Consider the following 24,833-nt stretch of genomic DNA (forward strand, 5'->3'; position numbering starts at 1 on the left):
AGTCACAGAAGAATCACTTAAATTTTCTGTTCAGCCATTTTGTTAGGAATGAATCTTTAAAGTTCAGTCCTCTTAGCACCTCATTACAGTGGATTTTTGTTTCTAGTTAAGGCCTCTTGTCCTTTCCTTGGAAGCTGCCACATTCAGGAGGGGATTAGGAGCTTGGCATGCATAAGAATGGGGTTGCTTGTGCCACTGGCTGGGATGAAAGGATGGGGCCATGCCTTGGGGCATGAGACCCTAATACTTAGTCCCTTGCTCTTCAAAGCCCTTTACAAATCTTAATTAACTCCCTGCAGCACCCCAGGGAGGGAAATAATGTGGAACTGGGGAAATTGAGGCCAGAGGAGATACACTGACTATCTATAAACACGTTAACATTTTATTGGAGACCAAGTTTGCTAGCCTACTAATTAACATTGTATTTTTAAACATCTACTCCCAAAGAGAAGGAGAATTTTAAAAGGGAAAAAACTTGTTTGGAGGCATACCACCTATTACACAAAGTGCACAGAAACATTAGCAGAACAAGGATAAGAAGTTTCATACATCCACTCCAGTGACTTTGTACCAGTCTTCAAGCTCATGATGGAAGCCAGCTAGGCTGCAGCTTCCCTTGGTTGCATGCAAAGCAAGAAGGAAGGAAAAGTTTAAGACTATTCTTGGCGGGCGGCGGCAGGGAGGGAGTGGGGCGGTGGTTCATCTCTAGGGCTTTCTTTGAACATGCCTGGTAAAAGCAGCCCTTTCATCAGAAAGTGGAAGATAGACTGCAATCCAAAGTGAGAAACTAAAAGAAGGTTCTTTAAAAATTGTAAAGATTATTTTGTTTCACTTGCTTTTTTGAAAAATTTTTCAGTGCTTCAAATTCCTACAACAGTTTTCCACAAAGGTTTGGTACAGAGCTAATGCCCTTGGTTTTTCTATCAGTTAACTGATGGCCTTTCTTTTATTTATAATTAGAAGTCATTCTTACAGCAGAGCTCTTTTTGGCCTTAACCCTGTTTTGAGTTTCTTTAGGTAGGTCCTGAGAATCTGCATATCCTAAAATCTGAGTTCCTTACATCAGCACAAAATGAATTGATATCAGGTGCGTTTTACCAGGGCTAGGAACAACCGAAAGGATTAGATCCACTAAGACAATAAAAGTCAAAACAAAATTAAAGACTTGTATCAAGGCTCTAAAGCCCAGTTCTAAAGCCTTCCGCAAACGGGACGTTTCCTTACGCTATTCTCAGTCCTTAAACTGCCACCAACCGCTAAGAAGCCCTAACATTTATAAGGTAGAGATCCCCGAATTTCTGTGCTGTAGCGCAGCCCGTTTGAGAAGTCCCAACCTGTGGATCTACCGACCCCTCGGATCCGCCAAGTGGTCTCGACCCCGCCTTCCCCCGCCGGGTCCTCAGCACGTGGCCTAGAGTCGGACCGCCTACCACACGGTCACGTGAGCGTGCTTTCCTCCCGGCTCCCGGGAGTGCGAATTGCAACCCGGCGCGCTCGCGCCGCTCCTCCTCCGGGTCTGCAGGCTCAGAGCAGGGCCACGCCCATCGGGCGGGAAGGGACGTATCCCGGCGCCCAAGGATGACGTATTCTTCCAGCGCCAGGCGGTGAGGAAGTGTTGACCCACAGAAGCAGTTGGAAGGCGTCCGGCGGAGCCCAGCAGGTGTTACGTTCAAACGGTGAGCGAGAGGAGACAGGTGACTGGACGGGGAGGCAGCCATGGAAGAGACAAAGGGGACAGTGGAAAAGACAAGTGAGAGGGTAAACAATTGGGAGACCACCGAGGTAGGAGGTAACGGCGGTGACAACTGAGGGATTAGTTTAACTGGGAGATAGAGGGTGGGAAACGGTCTGGGAAAGACGGAGAAGGAAGAAGCGGGGAAGGATTGTGGTGTAGGCACTATGATGTGGCAGGAAGTAGACTTAGATGTTCAGAAAAAGCCAGTGCAGATACCGAGGAAAAGGGGAAGGGAGCAAGGTCCACTGAGCTAGGAGAACCAAGGAAAGGCCTCGACCTCAAAAGTCCTATTGGCTTATTTATACATTCTGGGTGCTGAAAGATTGGAGGCTTAGACTAGTGTCTTTGGATTCTAATGCTGGCTTCTCTCCACAGTCCAGGTGAATCTCTACAAGTCAGCTGTAGCTGTTTGCAAGCCTTAGGGACTTATGATTCACTTTCTTGTTTATCCAAGGTTTCCTGGTTGGTATTTTCTTATTCTGGGTTTGTCTTCCACTTGGGAAAGAACTATGTCATGGATCAAGGAAGGAGAGTTGTCACTGTGGGAGCGGTTCTGTGCCAATATTATAAAGGTGAGCAGTGGCCTACAGTACTAGTTGACCTCCTGGTCAGTCGGGTAATCTTATATCAAAAACTGTTATTCAAATTGAGTAATCCATGATGTTGAGTGGAATTTATCAATACAAGGTAACTTCCAGGTCTGCATTTCTGATAGATTATTGTCCTAATCCTAACATTTTCAGGAAGCCCACGACCTCCTAATAGCATCATTGGTCAGCCTAGACTGTTAGGTCTTCCTTACAGAGAACTGAAATTGGTTTCCCTGGAACTTTGATCTATTATTCCCAGTGCTGTCCTCTGGATTTAGATAAAATAACACATCTTTCTTTGATATAGTAGCGCATAATGGCTGAGCTTGGGTTTTGGGGGCAAATATGAACAAAGATCCTATTCTATCATTTATTAACAATATAACTTTAAATGATTGCTTTGAAGATTAAATGAAACATACATAGAAAGCGTTCTGCTCAGTGTCTAGCAGTTCCTAGTGACTACCATTACAGGGGCTGTCTTTTGACCATGCGAAGACTATAATCAACGTATTTCCTATACTCCCCCTTGCTTCCCCAAATCTTCCATAAGCTTTTTCTCTAAGTTTTACAACAATATTATATCCTCAGCATATGACAGGTTTGAGATTGAAGCCAGTCAGCTTGATTTTGCTTTTCAGCCACAGACTGTCAAGTAGTGGGTAGCAGTGAACTTATGAGTCAGTAAGTCTTATACCCACTCTCACACTCACACACAAATGCCAAGGGTCCTCAGACAGGCTAGGATGTGGAAATATCTCCTCAGGGAACCACTGCAGTCATGTGTTGGGAAGAACAAGCTGCATGACTTGACTGGAATTTTTTTTAACACCTACGTGTCAGGGACAAAAGTAGAAAATGTTGGAGAAGTACAAGGGAAGCAGTCTGTGAAGAGCCCTCCAGCGAGGGAAAATAGGCTAAGAAGTGGATTTTTGCTGTGGTAGACAACTAAAGGCTGCCCTAGGCCAGATAAGAAGTTTTATTTGGCCCTCAAAATATCTTCTGTTTGCTTTGAAATGGCTCCTGACATTTAAATTTTTTATAAAAAATCCAGACATTTGGCATCTCTTGTAAAATTGGAATATCCAACAACATTAGGCCCCATTGATGTGTGTCAGCAATTGGATAGAACTGAGGTATGAATGCCTCTTTATGTGGAGGATGCCCTCTCCATCTGACCACACCCACTGATATCCTTCCGGGGCCTTCCAATTAGAGACTGATGAAACCAACGTGGTGAAGATCATATGGGTAAAAGATGAACCTCAATTTGAATCTCCACTTTGCCTCCTACCTGCATGACTTATGCAAGTCTCTTGACTTCTCTAAGCCTCAGATTTTTCACCTATAAAATGAAGATGATACTATACACTTTATAGATTTAAGGTGATGTGTAAAAGCCTAGTATATTGCTTAGCATGTAGTAAGTGCCTAATAAATATATAAATAAATAAAAAATGCATAATGCCCATTTATTGAGCTAAGAGCACAAAATACCCAATTCCCTTCCTTGGGGCTTTTATCATCTAGCTCAAGCCTATCAACTTGGAGTATAATGTTCCCCTTAGTCACTGAAGAGTATGTGATGTTTTTATCATTTCTCTTCTTATTTTACAGGCAGGCCCAATACCCAAACACATTGCATTTATAATGGATGGGAACCGTCGCTATGCCAAGAAGTGCCAAGTGGAGCGGCAGGAGGGCCACTCACAGGGCTTCAACAAGCTGGCTGAGGTGGGTGTGGGTGGCAGAACCCAAGGTAAACAGTCTGTAGAGAATTGGATTATAGCTAGAAAATCAGGCCATGAGTTTGTTGTGGTTTGAGAATGTTTTTATAGCTGTTTATTTTATTTTATATGTGTGTTTCCTAGCTATAGGTCTCTTACAAACATTAACAAAAATTGAATCATTCCAATGACTCATCACAAAATATTAGAAATAAGAGCAAAATTGCCTCCTCTTACCATTTCTAACCAGTCAACAGTTTATATTTTTCTGTGCCTCATCTCATTCCTTATAACATGTTTTAATATGACTTAACATTTATAAAATTGCATCTATAGCTTCAATATCTTTATTTTTACTTGACATTTTTGCAAATATTTTTCTAGGTTGATAGGCTTTTCTAACTATGTTTTAATGATTGCAGAACATTTTATGAGGATCTGACATAATTTGTTTAGCTGCTGCACTATTATGGGACATTATAAATAGTACTATTTTAGAATAAATTCTACAAAGTGACATTTCTGGAGCAAAGATGGAGTGACTAGCCTTCCTAGTTTGCTTGAGTCTGAGGGCTTCTCAGGACACAGATCTTTTAGTGCTTAAACTGAGAAAAGAGCCAGACAAACTGGGATATTACTCTAAACAAAGGTCATGAACGTTTTATGGTTTTTAATACACATGTTGCAAAGTGGAAAACATTAAATCTAACAGTAAGGATGGACTATGTCAGTCTTTGTGAAACTAACTTTAAGAAGAGTAGGAATGTGGACTGTAGCTTCTTGGCACAAGAACATGGCCTGATGCTAGAGCAGTGATTTTTTTTTTTTTTTTTTTTTTTGCTTTGAGCAAGTGGCCATGGGATTCTCTCCAATACTGTGTGGAGGTGTTTAAATTTGTTGACCCCTAGCGTCTCTTTTGTGACTAATTAAGAGGCAGTTTGCCTGGTGCTTAGGAGCTTAAGCTCTGGAGTCACTCAGAACTCATTGTCACCGTTACTCTGCCATTTCCTGGCTCTGTGTCTTGCATCGAATTATGTAGCTTCTCTTTGTCTTAGTTTCTCCATATGTAAAATAGGAATAGCGTTAATCTCTACCTCAGGAAATTATGTGAGGATTAAACAAGATGATACAATAAAAACATGTGGCACAGAACCTGGCATAAAGGAAGTGCTCAAAAAATTGAAGCTGTTGTTTTTGGCATCTATATTGACCAAAGTCAGTGGTGGGTTCCAACCCAGATGTGCCAGCCAAGAACCTCTGTAGCCCTGAGCCTACTCAGGTGTAAGATTCTCACTGGTAATTTTCATAAGGTGGCAGTGAATTGGTTTGTGTATATGTCTGTGAAGGGATTAGTGTTAAGACAGGGAGCCTAGAGGTTAAAGGTAAGGGATAGAAGACATTCAGATAGACTAAAGAAAAACTGAAGAGCTGTCAGTATAGATAGCTTTTGTCATTCTAGAACTTCATATAGTGGATTCATACAGTAGAATTGTGGACTTCTGACACATTTCTTCAATTCTCTGAGCCTCAGTTTTATTGTTTATAAAGTCGGTATGAAAACAGTAATGCCAATCTCGGGGTTGTTTGAAGAATCAGTTGAAATAATACATGTGAACATCCTTTGCAAACTCAAATGCTGCACAGCTGTGCAGTTGTTGCTTTTATTCTTATAACCTGTCAGCCTCTCAGTCTACCAGAATAACAAAACTATGCCATGAGTAATAATACCTTGTGTTTTTATATTGTTCTCTGTCAGGAATGGATCGTGATGTCCTACAGTTAAGGAGACTTAGGCATGGAGAGATTAAATGATTTGGCCACAGTCACATAGCAAGTGCATGATGGAGCCAAGACTAGAACCTAGATCTTTACTCTCTCAGGGAAGAGTTCTTTCCAGTAGACCACAGTGGTGTCAACACAGTAGAATTCATTAAATTCAAGTTCACATTTTCGGTTTCTCAGGTGGTGGCTTTCTGCATATTTGGTTCATTCTTCTTACAGAAGCACTGTGTTATCCTAGCTTTATCCAGGTTTGGGGAGGAGAAAAGTCCATCTCTCACCTCCAGCAATGAGCTGGGGCCAAGGCATCCCTTATTTCTCTTCCCACTCTTCCTTGTACCCTAGCTCCTTGTCTTCTCCCTTCTCAGACTCTGCACTGGTGTCTGAACCTGGGCATCCGGGAGGTGACGGTCTACGCGTTCAGCATTGAGAACTTCAAACGGTCCGAGAGTGAAGTAGAAGGGCTAATGGATATGGCCCGGCAGAAGTTCAGCCGCTTGCTGGAGGAACAGTAAGATGCTGTCAGAGGGGAGAGTGTATTCCACCACCACCTCCAGCTTTACCCTAACTCTCAACTCTCTTATCTGAGGCTTATTTAAGGAACTCTGAACCCTTTTAATGTTCGTCAGCTCTCTTTGGTGGCACACATGGCAAGCTAGTTTTTTTTCTCCCCCAAAGGGGACATTTATTTGAGGATAAGGAGGTATTTCACAGAATTCAACGACAGGTACAGCCAGCCTCAACCAAAACTGAAACCAGGATTGAAATCCATTAGGTAGAGAGCTTCTTTGTACACTTCCTTCTCTCTGAGGACCTGCTTTCTGTGCTTCACAAGAGCAGCCCAGAATGAACTAAACCCTTTCATTAGCCCATCTTAGATCAGATTTCTACCCCAGGACCGGTAAACTGTGGCCAGGGGAGAAGAATGAGAGAAAAATTGAAAAAGTCATTTTCTGCTGTGTATCCATCCCTAAAAAGTTAATATAGTCTCCTGCATGTTCTCTTGAAAGGAATGGGATGATGCATAAGGCCTTTTTGGGGAAGAATCAGTACCATTCTTAGCTGTCATTAGGTCTAAGCTTAACTTAGGGATCAGAGCCAGAAAGAGGCAGAGAAGATTGATAGAGCTTATTTGTTTTAAAGTGTAAAACTCTCTCCAGCCAGGACTGCCCAAAAGTCTTCATTACAACCATTCTCTGCTCAGCTCCTCCCCACACCAGCACCAGGAAGATGAGAGAACAGATTGCCTAGAGCTCCTGTGAAGCTGAGCCTAGCACTTCTGTCATTTCTGTCCGTGTGTAGGTCAGGGTGGTGGAGAGGGTAGGCAGGCTTCTCTCTGTCCATATTAGAATGGTGAGACTCTGGGCCACAGACAATGCGCCCTGGCCCTCAGCAGAGCCCATGTGGCTCAGAGTTCACACCCAAGGGGCTAGAGATGGAGGCATGGGGGCACATTCTAGGTTTTCAGACTCTTCTATATTTCACACTCTTCTTACCTTTTTAAACTGCTCATACTTTGTGTCAGGCCCTGAACTGAACATGTATTCTCATTTAATAGTCACATTATCTGGGTCTATGGCCATGCCACCCTGAACGTGCCCAATCTCATCTGATTTTGAAAGCTAAGCAGGGTCGGGCTTGGTTATTACTTGGATGGGAGACCACCTAGGAATACCAGGTGCTGTAGGCATTAAATAATAATAATAATAATATTAATAATAATATTCACATTATCTTGTGAGAAAGATATTATTATCCCAATGAGAAAAGTAAAAATCGGAGAAGTTTAGGTGTGATCTTGGGTCACACAGCTATCAGATAGGCAGAGCCAAGACAGACAGGATCTTTCTAACTCCAGAGATAGGCTGTTGTCTACTACATTGTACTCAGAGACAGGAGGCAATCTGAGTTTCTGAAAGATCTAAATGCAGTAGAGGTGCTACTGAGATTGCTCTAGTCAGTCAGTAGTAGAGAAATGGTCTTAGATTATGAAGTTCTGGACAGAGCAAGAAACCCTAGCCATGGTTTTCCAACAATGTGCCACAGAACCCCAGAGTTCTAGGAGTGGGCGTGCAAAGAACCCAGAGGGAATGGGGTGTAGGGTGCCGGTTCACATTTAACTATTTTCTATCTTGGGCTTCTGTTTACAATTTGAAGAAAGAGTTCTTTGGCTAAAAGAAGGTTGGAAAACCAGTGGCCTAGTTTAGTTTCATCAGTTGGGAAGCTAAACTCTAGTGAAGAGAAGAGAAAGGCTTGCCCATGGTCACACAGCAAGCTAGTGGCAGAGCCAGGGCTCCAGACACCTCCTCACCAGGGCTTTTGCAGCAACTTCTACATTATAGACCTCACTTGAGTCATACGCCTAGTGCCTGAGAATAAGCACTTTTACCTTCTCTGTCTTAGTCAGCACAAGCCAAAGCAGATCGTATGGCAAGGATGGTTATCAGCCCAGTTTACAGGGTGAGGAAAACTGAACTCAGAGAAGTTAAATAGTTATGCAAGGTCACCTACTCAGCAGTAGTACTAGGACTTGAATCTAGGTATTCTTATTCACATTTTGCCTTGATTTGAGTATACATTTGTTTACTATAGTTCCGGTGGGTTCTCAAAAATAGGTGATTAGATCTTGCATCACCCTTGAAGAAATGCGGTTGGGTGTTATAGGGTGGTTAGGCTGTGGATGTGGCCTTCAGTTCTGGATCAGGTTTCTCCAGGACTTGCCAGATACCCCCACCTTACAGTATATTTCTTGTTATTAAGTTCCTGTTTTCCAAACATTAGTTGTTCAGTTTCTCCATAGCATTCCCAGGTGAGAGAAGTTGGTTGGGTGACAGTGAATCATGTTCCCCATTCAGTTTGGGAGTTACTGTATGGAGGCAGTGTAATGTCATGATTAGGAGGACAGGCTCTGCAACCAGACTCACTAGGGTCAAATTCTAGCTTTCTGCTCCCAGCACTCTAATCTTGAGCAAATCACCCAACCTCCATCTGCCTCATTTTCCTCGCCTGTAAAAAAGGAATGATAACGTCTGCCTCCAAGGTTAGTGTAAGTATGGAACGTGTTGATGTGTGAAGACTGGTTAGACCATTTTCTGGCACTTAGTAAAACGTATAATTAATGTTAGATGTCACTCATCATATTTTGCCAGAAGACACAAAGGTAACCAATAATACAGCTTCTGCCCTTGAGCAGTTTATTCATTTGTCAAAATGAGACAAGCATAGCACAGAATATGTAAAATGCAACTTGCCAACAAGGACATATGAGACGGTCTCATATGCGGGTCCTCAAATCAGACAGACCTGGGTTTCAGTCCTGACACAGCACTTGATGTCCATATGATCTTGGGCAATCTCTGTCTAACTATCCCATCTGAACTCAGTTTCCCACTATAGAATGGGGAATGTGGTGAACTCCTTTCAGAGTTGTTGAGGGGATGCAGTGAAATAATATGTGTAGGACAGTGCCTGACACACAAGAAAGCACTCAAAAACTGGTAGTTATGTATCATCTAAGCACTCTGTTCTCCAGCTCAGCAGGTGCTTTGTCCCAACCCTGCCTCCTTTCCCCCAATCAGGGAGAAACTGCAGAAGCATGGGGTATGTATCCGGGTCCTAGGTGATCTGCATTTGTTACCCTTGGATCTCCAGGAGCTAATGGCACAAGCTGTGCAGGCCACTAAGAACTACAACAAGTAAGTTTTCAGATTTCCCGTTGGGGACATGTATCAGTCTTTGACTCCCTGCTAGCTTGAGGAAGAAAGACATCCTGCCTTCCTTGGTCTGCATTTGATACGGAGGCAATGAGGGGGTGGTTTGGGATGCTTAGAGACTTCTTCCTTTGTCTTCAGGGCAGACCAGAGATGGTTCTGCAGCACCATGTTGTATGTGTGTATACTCACACGTACAGTTTCTCATCTTTTCCGTCACAGGGGAGGGCATGGGAATGCAGTAGGCCTTATCCCTGCCTCTGAAGACAAATCCTTCAAGAAATTATTTTTCTGTCCCACTCCTTTAACCTATAGATAGGATGACCTTGGGAGATTGTACAGATGCAAAGGGGAACAGAGTTCATTTCATTTGACTTTAAATATATATGTTTGGCAGTGGATTTGTTTTGCATTAGATTTCCTTCCTACTGTCCTTTGCTTGTGCTAATATCACAGTGGATTCACTTTCTCTGAAAGCTGTTGGCAGTAGAAAGGGAGAGGATAGGAGAGTAATAAAGGTCATTTAGTATTAAATTACAAAACTAATAAAATGTTTATTCCAAGAAAACCCAGAAAACACAAAAAATTCATAATCCGGCCTTTCAGAGGTGTCCATGGTTAACATTTGGTGTATGTCTGTTCTTCCAGAGAAAGAATGCTCTGGAGTCAGTGATTCCAATCCTTTGACCCTGTCCCACTTTGGTAAATTATTATTTTCTTCCTCAGGTGTTTCCTGAATGTCTGCTTTGCATACACGTCCCGTCACGAGATCAGTAATGCTGTGAGAGAGATGGCCTGGGGAGTGGAGCAAGGCCTGCTGGATCCCAGGTATCCCTAGTTGTTTAGCATGGTAACTGATACAGAAAACAGGCGTGCACCAAACCATGATATCCCTCCTAAATCACATACTTGGGCCAGAAGTCAAATCAGGCATGCTCGTAGAAAGATTTGGGTGTGGGGTGGCACCCCACATGTAAGAGCTTAGTATTGGCTTATATCAGCCAATCTCTGCTCACAGCATACCAAGAAGCCCCAGAAAAACGGCATAGCAGGTAGGAACTCTGTGGCATTTGATAAAAAAATGAGTCCTTCCCAGCCCTTTGGCAATGTTTTCCAAGAATGTTTTTCAGGAATGCACTTTGTTGGAGTATAGTCCTTTAGATCTCCCAGGTTACAGTTTCATGCAAGATTCAGGGATTTTTCAAAAAGAAAAATTGTTCATCATTAGCAACATAATGGAATCCTAATTGTTAGAGCTGGGGTAGACTTTAGAAGCCATCTGTCTACTCAGTCCCTCTCATATTATTAATGTTACCTTTGATAATATTAGTAAATAATAATAGTAATAGTAAAATAATAGTAGCAAAAAGAAATAACCCAGGCAGTCTGTTATGTTCTGTATTTTATTAAGTCATTAATCTCATGTGTGAGATTCGAGTCTTCTCTATTTAATAGGTGAGAAAGCTGAGCTCAGCATTAAAGTGACTTTCCCAAGGTCATTCTGCTAGTAAGTGCCAGAGCTGGGACTTATATCTAAAGCTGTCTGATTCCAGAATCCTTGTCCTTTACCTCTATTATATGGGATCTTTCTGATTTCCTTTCTCAGGTATAATTCGATTTACCTGGGAAACGAAATTAAAAATTAAGTTAATAGGTGAGAATGGAATTAGATAAAAAGGAAAGTGGACAATTTTTAAGGCTATTTTATGAATCTTTCTCCTCTCCAACAGCTGTGATCATTCTGTGCCACATAGTTCATTCATTCAATTAATTATTCATTCAACAAATGTCTTTTAAGTGCCAACTAAAGGCCAGGTGCATTGCTGTATGTAGGGGATACAGTGGTAAGAATTAAGATTATACGAATTAGCATAAAATTATAATGGTAATAAATGCTATAAAGGCATTGGTGCATAGTATAACAAGAATTTATAAGAGCAATAGACCAGGTAGGGAAGGCTCCCCCAAGGAAATGATAAGTGATCTAAGAAGGAAGAATAAGCAGTAACTGGGGAAAGAGGCAGTAGTGTGAGGAGCTTGTTGGTTGCAGAAGGACCGTTGGAAGGCTCTTGTGATAATCCAAATGCAGAGTACCTGCAAGGGAGTTGGGATGTGGTTGTGGTGGTAGAATAGATTGAATAGAGTACAAGAGCTATGAAGTAGATAAAATCAAGGGGACTTGATGGACTGACCCTGGGCAAGGGGTGTGTTAAAGGTGACTCCAACGTTTTTGACATATAAAAACAGTGGATAGTGGTGCCCTTCACTGTGCTAAGGAATCCTGAGAGAGGATCCAATTTGAGGAAGAAGATCAGGGGTTTGGTTTGGGATATACTGTAGATGTTAAACATAGATGTCAGGTTGACATTTGAGAGAAGACTGGAGATACTAGTACAGAGATCATCTGTGTGTAGGTGGCAAAGCGAGGGCATGAGGAAGCTAAGGAGAGCCTAGAATGAGAAGAGAGGGCCTAGAATGGAGTTTTGAGAAACATAAATTTTACTGGCTGAGTAGAGGAGAATGAGCCTTAAGGAAAAAAGAGAACAACCAGAAAGGTAGGAAGAAAACCAGGCAGTCAATATTACGGAAGCCAAGAAAAGAAAGAATTTGTTTATGTGGATTAGCGGGGACATGGGCACTGGTGGGAACAACAGCGTCAGATGCTGTAGAGAGGTCAGTTAAGATGTGGATTTAAAATTAACTATTGGGGAAAAAATTAAGATACTAGTTAAGTTGGTAGAGCGGGGACCAAGCAAGAAGATGAGATATGTAAGATGAGGGTTATATAAGTAGATGCAAGTTCTTGGCTTGAGGAGTGTTTTCACAATTATTTATTATATTATTGTGCTTTACGATTAATGCTTTATATTATCATTTATATAGATGAAATAATATAATTGAATCTTGAATAATGTGGAGGTTAAGGGTACCGACCGCCCATGTAGTTGAAAATCCGAGTTTATCTATAGTTGACCCTCCACATCCATAGATTCCTAACCATGGATCAAAAATACACTTGACCGGGAGGGGTGGCTCCATAGTGTAGTTGTTAGCACATCTGCTTTGCAGGCAGAAGGTCCTGGGTTCACACCCCAGGTGGAGCCATGGATCATACCTCGGGTGTGCCAGGCCCCAGGTGAACAACTCGAGCTTGTGGGAGGGGATGCCCCGCCTTCAGAGATCCAGTTCTTAAGGGGAAACAGCAACATCCATTCCATGGGTCAGGGGTGGAAGTGGCGGGGAATTAAAGAGGGGGAAAAAAAAATACACTTGACCTTTGAACAACACAGGTTTGAACTGAGCAGTTCTACTTATATGTGGAATTCATCAACTGTATATTAAAAATAATAAGGGATAAATGCTTATGTTATAAATAAAGCTATTTTTATTTATTTTTTAAACGCCTACAGCACCTTGTCTTCCTAGGTGGTCTCCCATCCAAGTACTAACCAGGCCCGACCCTGCTTAATTTCCGAGATCAGACGAGATCGGGCACGTTCAAGGTGGCATGGCCGTAGACTATAAAGAAAGCTATTTAGCAAGCAGATTTAATATACATTTTCATGCCTAAGACTAGAACTCTGATCTTGACTCCCAGTTCAGCATATTTTGTACTCATATCACATTACAATAACCCTGACCTTTATCTTCTTTCTGCTTCTTGCCCAGGAAGTTGTCCCATATCCATTTTCTCTGTCCTGCATGGTTTAGTAACTTGCCTTTGTGGGGTTAGTCATGCAGACGTTGTTGGGTTGGCCATGGTCACCAGGTGGCTGGTGTCTCAGCCCACAAGTGCAGGAAGCTTGGAGTTTGGCTCAGACTAGGGTAAGCAGGGCGTGAGGTGGTGCTCTTTACATTATTCAAATTTAGACAAATCTACATTTATAACAGAGTCAGTTAATTACAATTAAGCTCTACTCTTGAAGTAGCTGGAATTTTCTTACTCTCATTACCACCATCCAATTCCTCATTTTCCTTTTTTCCAGAGTATATTTTTTTTCTAACATTCATATTAATGTTAGATTGATTTTTGAGTCTAGAATTACAGAAAAGAGATAAGGTTGAACATAAAGGATGGTTAATAAACTCTTTCACTGAGTTACTGTGAGCAGGTCACTTGACCCCCTGTAGGCCTCTAAAAACAATAATGTAAATAATAATAATTGCTAACATTTACTGAGCATTTACTCTTTCCCAGGCATTGGTTAAGTACTCCACGTATATTATTTCATTTAATCTTTAGACTCTGTGTGGTAGATACTGTTGTTATTCCCATTTTAAAAATGAGAATATGGAAACAGGGAAGTAACTTTTTCAAGTTCTCATAGTTGGCACAGCTTGGGGCCAGGATTTTAACCTGGTTCCAGAGCCTTGCTCTCATTCACTATAGTATACTGACTGCTGATATAGGAAGGTGAAATGAATACTAACACAGTATAAAAATAAAAGTCACTACTTAATATTTATTGCATCTTATCATTAGGCAGGCACTAGGCTAAGAGCTTGTCACACATATTCTTGTTTAATTTTCTTAGAAAGTAGTAGCTGATATTTGCCCCATTTTATAAGACCAACTAAGATTTTAAAAGGTTAGTTGACCTACTAGGTGGAACAGCTCAAGTTCATCTACCTCCAAAGCCTGTGTTTTTCACCATCTTTATAAATTAAATGCTAGAGAAATGTACTATGTTGTTTTAAGAGGGCACATTCCCAGTACCTTCTAGAAAGGGTCTACCTTTCCAAAATGATACTGAGAACACACTAAATGTTCTTACTCTCCCTTTTTCCTCATGCCAGGCCATTCACCGTCTTGTTGATACTCATTATTGCCAAGTCTCCCTTTCAGAGGTTGTTGCCATATCTCCATTATAGGTTTTAAATTGATTTTGTTTTGGGTTGGCCATCCCTTGAAATACCTAGTTTGTTAGGGAGGAGCCATTATTATATTGAATACTTGTACCCATATCCTTCCAGAAGATGTTCTACCTCTTTTTTGTCATAATATATACATAACATAAATTTTACTGTTTTAACCATTTTTAAGCATACAGTTTAGTGGCATAAAGTATACTCAGTGTTGCATAATCATCACCACTATTTTCAACACATTTTCATGATCTCAGACATACTTCTTTTAAAAAGAATACAATCTCACCCATATTACACACATACATTTATAATTATAAAGGTCACACATGTCCATTAGAGAACGTTGGCAAACTACTGGACATATAAAGTTGAAAATTTAATCTCCCAAGATCTCACCCTCAGCAATTCCTCTGGTAACATTTTTTTAAGCATTTCCTCTAGCTCTTCCTGTGTACTTGTGTGTGTGTATTTAATTAATTGTATTGATCTTTTCCGTTAAGATGTGACAATGTCTGTTACCTGTGTTTAGGTTCTAGGTTGTTTGAAATTGCATTGTCAAAGACTTTTTTAGCCTATAAAAGCCCCACATTCAGAAAACCAGTATTTATTTATTTCTGAGATCTATTTTCAATGATTTATTTATTCATTCATTCATTCATTCGAACACGTATTGAGTGTTTCTCTATCCTAGGAAAGTCCTATGCTAGAAGAACAGGGAATACAGAGATGAATGTGTCAGGGGGCTTGTCCTTAAGCAGCTCACAGTCTGGTTAATGTACACAAGTAAGTAGTCCATGGTGCTGTGTGTACCATGGTAATGGATGTGCGGGCCAGAGCTGGTGCTGACAAAAGTAGTGATCAGCCATGGTTGGGAGTTCAGCCAGAGTCATCTTTTTAAACGCAAATTAAATTATGACATAAATATAATAGAAGAAATCACACTGTGAACAGTTTACAATCTGAAACATGCTTTGTCCACTTAATGTTGTATTATGAGCACTTTTCCACGTCCCATGTTTTTAACAGTTCTTCGTATCATTAATTTTAATAGCTACCGAATATATCTTATTTTAATTTACTTAACCGTTCTGCTGTTTGTTGGTTATGCAGGCTGTTTCCAATTTTTCATTATTCAAATAATACAATGAAATCTATAAATTTAACTCTTGCCTGCATTTTGGATTGTTTCCTTAGGATTTGGGTCTGGATGTATCCGTTTCAGTTTATTCTCTTTTAAGATTTTTTAAAATGTAAACTATTCGAATTTCATAGGTGAAAATTAGTATTTTAATTTTATGTAATAGAAATTATTTCTTTAAAGTCTTTACATAAACAGCTGATGCCATTTAGAGATGGATTTTTGTTGGCCAAAGCACAGATGTATTATTTTAATTTTTTTTTAAATCTTTTCTCCTTTAGAGTTACTTCTGTTTTGATAAGAATTCTGTGCACTGCCTAAAGTAGGTAGAACAAACTTTTTGCAGACACATTTGAAACTCAGAAAGGTTAATTTTGGATCTGAAGTCACACAGCAAAGTGGTGGGATTAGAAATAATGTTTCTTCTTTTTTCTTATTTATATAGCACTTTACAGTTCCCAAGGTACATCCAAATCTGTTATTTTATTTGATTTGACCCTTACAATAATCTACAAGTAGATAGGACAGATGTGCTCATCTCAAAGATAAGAGAGCAGAAAAATTATCTTGATTGTACAGGGTCTCATATTTCTTAATTCGAGAATTAAGACCATACTGCCAAGACAGACTGCCAGATTATCAGGGAAATCTGAACCAGAGCCCTTCCCGTTGCCCAGTCATAAGTGAATATTATTTCCTACACGATGGTACAGAAAATAAAGCTCCCTCAAAAAGATGAGTGAGAGGTGGAGTAATTTATTCAAAGACACACAGCTAGTAAGAATTGAGTCTTATTTCAAACACATCCCAGATCTCTGCTTTTTTAACTAGACGCCGAGAAGAATGTTCCCACCAAGTAATTTTGTCTTCTAGGATGTAAATTTTGCCTTTGCAAAATGCAGCTCTTGGAGATTTCAGATTCTGCTGCTGTGTATTTGGTAGGACAGGTAAACAGTGTTCTCTGAACCAACAGACACCAGCCTTGCCAATATTCTTTTACATGGACAGGAGAGTTTTACTTCAGGTAAATGCTACCCATCCCTATTCTTCCTTTATTTCATCTCCTTTCTAAGTGTCTGTCTGGGAAAGTAGCTCTTATCAAACACAGGAGGGCTGATCATTTTGCTCTTTTTCTAAAATTCCTAAGTAATGTGGATTTTTTGCAGTGTTTCAGAGTCCATATGACTTAAATTTAAGGTTTTAAAAATGTGTTCTCTATAATAAATTTAAACAACAGAGGTACATAAAAGTAAAAAGAGATAGTTTTTCCTTCTTCTTACCCAACCTCCCAGAGGTAATCTCTGTTAATAGTATGGTGTGCGCCTTTTAGACTTTGTTTTTTGTTTATATTATATGTATATTCACATGTGTGTTTGAGTGTACATGTATTTTTCACACTGTATTTTTTCTGAAACTTGGTTTTTAAAATATTATATCTTAGACGTTTTTCCAATCAGTACATTTAGATTTATCTTTATTAAAAGCAGTTGCATATTAGTTTGTCAAATTGCAGGGTCATAGGGTATATGCATTTTAAAAAATAAGATGTATTAAGTGAAAGACAACACGTTCTAGTGGGTGCATCTGGTTTTAAGCCTGCGGCTGAATGACTTTGGGCTAACTAATCATCTTCTCTGAGCCTCAATTTCCCTATCTATAATGTGAGGATAGAAATACCTTATGTTGTTTTGAAGATTAAAATCACTAATTAGTTTACCAAGCATTTCTCGAGGCCTTCTGTGTACCAGGTAGTATTGACTAAGATATTTGATGATATTTTGTAAACTGGGAAGTCTTCTAAAAGGGATTTACCATGAGAATAACGCAGAAAGAGATGTATGCTTATCTTTGTCTCTTCCCCACTCACCTTAGCGATGTCTCTGAGTCTCTGCTTGACAAGTGCCTGTATACCTACCACTCTCCTAATCCCGACATCTTGATACGGACATCTGGGGAAGTGAGGCTCAGCGACTTCCTGCTTTGGCAGGTAGGTAGTTTCCAATCACTGTTCTGTTCATGACAGCTGAAAATTGCTACTACGCCCACAGAATGGATTAGAGGGGCTCATCCCCACTCCCAGCCATGTTGGCATCAAAGAACTTTGTGGGAGAGAAGGCCTAAAATCTGGAGCAATGTCCCCAGGCTATGCCTGGTAATATTTACTATTTCTTTCTCATCTGTCCCTGGCTTTGTGAGCCTCAGTGATTCTTGCTCTAAAGTTCCTAGAGGAAAAATCAAGGTTATCCAACTGTGGTGAAAACATCACCTGTGCTCTTGTTCAAGGAACTGAACTTTTGCCTTATGTCCTTGGTAACTTGCCAGGCACCTCAGCACCTCTAGGCTAGAACCTTGCTTTGCAGTTACTAGTTTCTCTCCTTCAGAATAAAGGGCCACATCTATGCAGGCACAGTCCACAGGGGATGTAAACTATATGCAAACTCTTAAGAGCCATTGTCTCTTAGCTCAGTTACCCCAGTGTAGGTAGTCCCGCAAAAGCTCATGTTCAAGTAAGTTTGTCTTTGCTTGAAAATCTCTATCATCTGTTAATTTGACCCCTGGATAGTACATGACAAGGGTAAGTCTTTGTTCAAGGAGAGGTGGAGGGAGAGACTCAGCTTGGAAGCAATTCACATTATAACGTTACAGAAATTTTAATGGACCATAGTCTTAAAAGTGAACTAACAAGATTTAGCTACTAAAGATACTTTTAGTCTTTGGCTGTAATGAAAGAAGGATAATGTGCAGCTTATGGTTCTCTGGCCTACTCTGCTCATCAGAGCATGTCTAGAAAGTTTACTTCTGGGCATTGAGTTTTAAGACACTACTTAGTAAACTGGAGGACTTACCAGAAGAGGCCAACCTGGATAGCAATGTCCTATAAGGAATGCGTAAAGAATAATGGTCTAGAAAAGGGAAGCATGGTGACAGTTTATTCCTTTGCAAAAAAATATTGAGTCCCTGCTTTGTGTTGGGAGTATGGCAGTGACCAAGTCAGAAATAGTCCCTACTGTCTTAAAACTTATAGTTTGTTGGCAAAGACAAAGTGAACAAGTCATTACAACCTTGGGAGCAGATGATAGTCACCTCTAATCTAGCCTTCAAATATTTTAAAGAATTACACTTTGAATAAGAAACAACCTTGTTCCAGAGAAAAGACCTGAAACCTTGGTAGAAATTCCAGGGAAGGTGACATTGGTTTAGCATAATAAGCTATGGGACAACTAAAGTTATCCCCCTGGAGGCATTGAATTCCATCCTCACCACTAAAAGTATCTGGCAATGGCTGTCCAGAATGTTCCCCAAAGGGTTCTCACATCAGTGAAGTTCACCCAGCTGTGTGCTCTCTGACTGCTTTATGTCCATCATGTTGTTTAATTTTCATAGTACTTTAAAAACTAGGTATTCTTACTACCCCAGTTTTACAGCCGAGGAAACTGAGGCCCAGAGAGGTTAAGTAACTTGTCTCGGGTCAAATAGGTGGTAAATGGTGGAGCCAGAAATCAAAGCCAAGCAATGTGGCCCCATAGCCCATGCTTTTAACCACTGTGCCACACTCTGCTACTTAAAAATAAGAATAGCAGCTACCATTTGTTCATTGCTGACTTTTATCAGATAGTGTGTCTCCCAGATGACTTCAAAGGGCCAAGAGCCAGTAATCCAGATGTTATTTTATAGTCCTAAAAGTGGCTCTCAGAAAAATCCTGTTGGAAATGTTGATCTAGTCTTGTTTTAGTTCTGCCCTGGTGCAGGCAGGTGATCTTACTGCTTCAGGTGACCCCTCCTCCATTAGTGAGTGAATCAGAGCTGGCGGCAGCTGCAGCCCAGGATACCTGTGCCATCTCATCTCTGGGCTTCTGGGTCCTGCTCAGCCTGCTCCTTTGGAAGCCTGACCAGGGATATGTCCAGCAACATGTTACTAAACTCTTCCTCCTCACCTTTCCCAGACCTCTCACTCCTGCCTGGTGTTCCAGCCCATTCTGTGGCCAGAATACATGTTTTGGAACCTCTGTGAGGCCATCCTGCAGTTCCAGATGAACCATAGCATGCTTCAGGTTAGTTCCAGGTGAACTGTAACATTCATCAGGTGTGGTTCCAGATGAACCATAGCATGTGTCAGGGCAGGCCTGAACAGAAGAGGTAGAAGAAAAGGTGAGCATTGATTGACAACCTGTTATATATACCAGGTACTTGCTAATAAGCATGTTAATAATGATGATGGTAGCTATCACTATATATGTACTATGTGTCTGGCCCTGAACATTTTATATGCACGATCTCATTTAATGCTCCAAAAACCTAACGAGGTAGGTATTATTAGCCCAACTTGTGCAAATGAATAGATAAAAATTATTTAATTAAGGACACAACCAATGAGAGACAGAACTGAGATTCAAGTTAAAGTCTTTAATCTCTTTACCCAGGAAACCCAGGAAAGACTTCTCAGAGAGATTGGCCATTATTCCCTGAAAGTATTAGCTTTGATCACCAGATCTTGAAATAGTTTTCATTAAGAGGCAGAGTCAACTGCATCTGATTAGGATTTTTAAAATGGCAGCATGTGTGGTGGTGGCAGCTAACATATTAAGGGTCTACTAAGAAGGCACTTAGGTGTTTTCATGTAAGTTTTCTTATTTAACTCTTCTCAAGAAGGCACCTTAGTGGAGAAACCAAGGGAACTTCAACCCACTGTGTGACCTAGGCCAAGTCCCTTCCTGTCTCAGCCTCTAGTGTCTTTGTTTAAAGTAAGGAGGTTGGAGCAGATGGTATTTAGGATTTTCACTGACTTTATTATCCTAATGATGATTCCCTGATTCCTGGCAAATAGAGGCCAGGCTCTCTGTCTTGGCTGCAGCCTCCCTGCCTGGCACTGAGTCTGGGGCTGCTGTTTAGAAGAAGCCTGAACTCCACAGAGTGACTTTAACTCATTCTGTATTTCTTCTCTCTGTGGCCGGGTGCCCCATCCTTCCTGTCCTGCCAGAACTTAGCCTGTTTAGCCGTAGCCACAAGCAGTGCTGATAGAAGAATAGCTCACTGTTAATAGCCAGGCACCAGGCTGGGCATTTATTATCTCATTTTTCCTCAAACCACTCAGTGAGGTGCATACTGTCATCCCCATTTTGCAGATTATGAATTAAGCTTAGGGAGGTAGAGTCCTTTGGACAGGAATTTCCGAACCCTGGTGCTCCAGGAGGACTCACTCTGGCCTGATCAAGCTCTTCAGACAATTTCATATGTCTTTGACCATCATTTCCACTGCTTGATATTCTCCCCACCACTATCCAAATCCTCCACATTGGTTAAAACCCAGCTCAAATATCGCCTGTCCACTGCTCCTTAACCTTCATCAGCCACAATTTCTCTCTCTTCTGAGCTGCATGACCCTTTCTTTTGCCTCCCTTACCACATTCTACTTTGTATTATGGGACTTTATATGTAGAGATCTGTGTCCTAATCAGCCTGTAAGCATATGGGTTGCTGAGACTGTATCCTGAACATCTCTTTACCTCCCAATAAGGCCCTATACGTAGGACCCAGGGTTCCTCCTGACCAAGGCCAGCAAGAAGCCCTTCCAGTAAGATGGAGAGCCTTAGCAGCAACTTCTTAAGCCCATTTTAGCCTTCATAGCTCCAGGCTTGAGTTCATTATCATAGAAAAAGAATGCCCTTGAACACCTAGAAGGAGGATATTCTAGAGTTTTCATTTGTCAACTTTATTCTTGCAGTGAACCTTTATTGCTGAGAAGACTTAGCAGATCACTTCTTTATTCTGAACCGCCATGTCTGTCTCCAACAGAAAGTATCTCCCTAGCTCCTCTGCAAGGGTCAAGTGCTTGTGCTCATGTAAGATGTTTCTTAAAGGATAAAGACAGAACAATCCAGGTGTTTACAGGCTGAGTAGGACAGAGACACGTACACAAATACCATAAGGTGGAATTACGTGGTAAAGGTCATCAGGATATAGGATGCCAGGTCAGCAACAAAGCAGTTTCTCACACATGGAATGGGTTTGGCAGAGCAGCTCTGGTGCATAGCCTCTGCGGCAGGTTAGAGTGGCAGATGCAGAGCGTATCAGTGAGGCACAGCAAAGCCTTGATTCTGCTCCAAAGGGATTTTCCCCTCCCCAGGAGCATCCTCTCTGCCTTCCTGGGATCACATGGTCAGTCAAATGAGTATTTCACACGTACAGGGCACCCCAAATGCCAGAGGATAAGCCACAGTCTCTGCCCTCTATGAGTTTATGATTTGTATGTAGACAAAGGGTATGAGAAGGGCTGCCAGGGAGAATGATTACCTACCTAATGTCAGAGCTGGTTCCAGGAGCTCTTGAGGGTTCTATGGAGCCCTCAAGGGCTTATTTTCTAACAGAAAAAGTGGACTATGGATACTAATACCTATTCTACTAGGCAGCATGCAGTAAGTGGCTTAAAAATGCTGAACCTGCTTCTTAGAATGTTCATAAAAGGGTCATTTGCTAGAAGAGTCAAGTTGGTGTCCATATGGGAGGCAAGTCAAGCCCAATTCTGAAAAATAGCTTAGGGATTTGGGAGAATAGCACCCTTAGAATGACCTGGAAAGCCAAAGGAAAGGACCCCATGGATGTGCCCCAGGCAGGAATAAGACCTTCCTTGTAGCAGAGAATAGACAGTAATAATGTGTGAAATTGCTGTTTCTGTTCGAGAGCCTGCTAATATGCTAGAGAGGGTTTTGCATATATTATCTCTAATCCTTAAACCACTCTTCAAGGTAGGCACAACCCCCACTTTACAGATGAAGAAATGAGGTTAGGAGAGGATTTACCCAAAGCCACAAAGCTAGTTGGTGAGGGAACCAGAAGTCAGACCCACATTGACTGGTTCTCTTCCAAGTGCAAACATGAGAAGAATTTTAAGAAATACAGATGCTCCCACCCAAAACAAGATGGACCCAGAAGTGCCACTGCCCTGCCTGTACAACATGGGCACCACCCATTGCACACCTATTTTCAAACCTTTCCGAAAGTGGTACAAACTCCCTACTGTTGCACTTAACTTGGTCTACCCTGTGCTCCGCCCGCTACTTCCATCCCTTTTCCACCTGCGCCTAAAAATGGTCTCCCCCAATCCCCACTTTTCTTTAGCAGAAGGCCCGAGACATGTATGCAGAGGAGCGGAAGAGGCAGCAGCTGGAGAGGGACCAGGCTGCAGTGACAGAGCAGCTGTTGCAAGAGGGGCTCCAGGCCAGTGGGGACACCCAGCTCCGACGGACACGCTTGCACAAACTTTCAGCCACACGAGAAGAACGAGTCCAAGGCTTCCTGCAGGCCTTGGAACTCAAGCGGGCTGACTGGCTGGCACGTCTGGGCACTGCATCAGCCTGAGATGGCTGGCCTCCAGCCACTTTGCCCTGCCCTGTGCCTCCAGGGCCCCACTCCCTTTTCTTTTCTTGGTGAAGGGTACCTCCCTCCTGATGAATTGTGTTCCCTTTGCTTGGCAGGGAGCCCCAGAGGCCAGTTTATGCAGGCCATAGATAACTTTGGGTTGCCTGGGACTGTAGCCCCTGGGGAGGGTTAAGGGTAAGTCTCTCACAAGTACACTAAACCCAACTCTGGTTACCAATAGGTTTGGAGAGCAGGGGACCCCAGCTCTTCTGCTGTCTGCTCTTTCCACCTCTGCCACCTCTACCTGTGCTCCTAAATGCACTTTCTTTTCCATGAGCACATTCTTCAACACAGAGAATAGTGGAGAAGAGGTCTCCCCCAAACCCTCACCCTTTACCATCCATCTTAGCCTTCCACCCGACTTTCACAAAAGATTTGGCTCCACCTCGAATCTGCTGGTAAATAGCTAATAGGCAGCCAGCGTCATTTGGGCAAGGAAGGGAGACAGAAAATTTGCCCATCTGCTGCTCCTCCTCCTCGGCTCTCCACCTGGGATTTGCTATTGAATCTCTACCCCCTCCCACCACGCAGTGCTGATTGCTCACTGAAAGGCTCAGCGCCCCCAATGGCGCGCAGAAGCCAGGCGGGTGATTACAATCCAATTACCTATTGTCGACTCAGCCCACACAAGCTTTCCTCCTTCTCTTGCAGGGCATTGGGCCAGGCTCCACTCCCCAGTGAGACCAGCCCCCTCTATGACTCCAGAGTAACAGAAGGGCCTATAGGCCCTGGTAAATCTAGTCGAGCACAGGCCTCCTCTACTAGAACACATCAGGACCAAGAGCACAGTAACAGGCACTTCCCAACTGACTGCCTCCTGTCCTCACCATCTCAGACTCCTCAATCTTTGAGACTTCTCTCAGCTTTTTGACCTGGCCTCCTAAGTAGGCCCTGAGATGATTTATTCTAAGCATGGCAGAGTCTCAGCTTGTGAGGGCCAAGGCTGCCCAGCAGAGAGAAGAGGGTCAAGGGCTCTGTCCTTCTCCTTACCTCCCTGCCAGGCCTCACTGCAGAGCTGCTGAGAGGATTAGTGCCTTTGAAGAACTGTCTGCCTGAAGAACTCTCTGCTTCAGGTGCCCCAGAGCAGCAAGAACAGCCAGTAATACCAACCAATGTCTATGCTGTTTAGTCTTCCTATTTTACTTTTTGCAAACTTTCTAGCACGTCCCTCTAGGGGAAGGAGGGGTCTCAAAAGCAGTGCTAAGAGTATACTCTTTAACAACCTCACTTTCCTATAGTCTCCTCCCTACCTTCCTATGCCTAGATATCTGGCACAAGAGACCCGTTAGCCATGATCCCTGCTCCTATAATCAAGCTTAAAGGCCAGACACTGCAACTGAGGAGCCAATCGATGTACCCTTCAGCAAGCCCCCCACACACACCTGGCACAGGGTTCCCAGAGAGCAGGTGCTGTACATTTTCCAGCTTTACAATGGGGCTGGTTGACAGCCTTAATTAGGGAGGCATGAGTTATGGGGCTATAATGCAGAGCCCTACAATTAAGGCAGGAATGAGGGGCAGGAGGCAGCAAACGGAATCTACCCTGTGTGAGCATGGTTGAGTCCTGTCTCTGTTCTCGGTTTTCCCTAATATGATTGAGGGACAGCAGGGTGATTAATGGGGCTGGTGTCTCTGGCCTGAGGTCTTATATTGTGGGAAAGGGGTGGAGTAAGGAGGGGCTGCTCCAGGAGCACTGTAAGGATGGAAAGAAGCTGCTGAGGAGCCACTGCTGCCCAGGAGCAAGGACTGCAACTAGTTGATTTGAACAACTTGTGGTTGCTTTCTACTGGTATGATTTGTACAAACCAGCTTCAACCCTTGCCTGAATAAACTAGATGGGACCTATTTAAATGTCCTCCCACCTGTGAA

At 42.3% G+C, this 24,833-nt stretch overlaps 1 protein-coding gene, 1 non-coding gene and 1 pseudogene across 3 annotated transcripts; 2 read left to right on the forward strand and 1 right to left on the reverse strand.

Moving 5' to 3' along the window:
- Positions 1-1,564: 1,564 nt before the first annotated feature.
- DHDDS (dehydrodolichyl diphosphate synthase subunit) lies at positions 1,565-24,833 on the forward strand. 2 transcript variants are annotated; one of them, XM_011357666.2, is made up of 9 exons: positions 1,565-1,676; positions 2,190-2,307; positions 3,943-4,059; positions 6,200-6,342; positions 9,410-9,526; positions 10,268-10,369; positions 17,421-17,535; positions 19,493-19,600; positions 22,665-24,833. In XM_011357666.2, exons 2-9 carry the CDS (start codon positions 2,245-2,247, stop codon positions 22,902-22,904), a joined length of 1,005 nt encoding a protein of 334 aa, XP_011355968.1. In that variant the 5' UTR covers positions 1,565-1,676; positions 2,190-2,244; the 3' UTR covers positions 22,905-24,833. The 2 variants fall into 2 exon arrangements, with proteins under 2 accessions (XP_011355968.1, XP_023384952.1); XM_023529184.1 differs by having other exon boundaries at positions 22,668-24,833.
- LOC111738327 lies at positions 7,403-7,521 on the forward strand (annotated as a pseudogene).
- LOC111738340 lies at positions 12,943-13,061 on the reverse strand. The gene has a single exon (XR_002779819.1). It is a non-coding gene; the product is annotated as a 5S ribosomal RNA (ribosomal RNA).

The sequence above is a fragment of the Pteropus vampyrus genome, unplaced genomic scaffold (assembly GCF_000151845.1).
Source record: "Pteropus vampyrus isolate Shadow unplaced genomic scaffold, Pvam_2.0 Scaffold36, whole genome shotgun sequence".
Classification (NCBI taxonomy): domain Eukaryota; kingdom Metazoa; phylum Chordata; class Mammalia; order Chiroptera; family Pteropodidae; genus Pteropus; species Pteropus vampyrus.

What these genes read in the sequence shown, in the direction of transcription:
- DHDDS (XM_011357666.2), top strand. Translation starts at nt 2,245, where the DNA reads ATGTCATGGATCAAGGAAGGAGAGTTGTCACTGTGGGAGCGGTTCTGT. An exon ending in TCTGTGCCAATATTATAAAG is followed by an intron (nt 2,308 to 3,942) that starts GTGAGCAGTGGC and finishes CTTATTTTACAG; the next exon opens with GCAGGCCCAATACCCAAACA. An exon ending in AGCCGCTTGCTGGAGGAACA is followed by an intron (nt 6,343 to 9,409) that starts GTAAGATGCTGT and finishes TCCCCCAATCAG; the next exon opens with GGAGAAACTGCAGAAGCATG.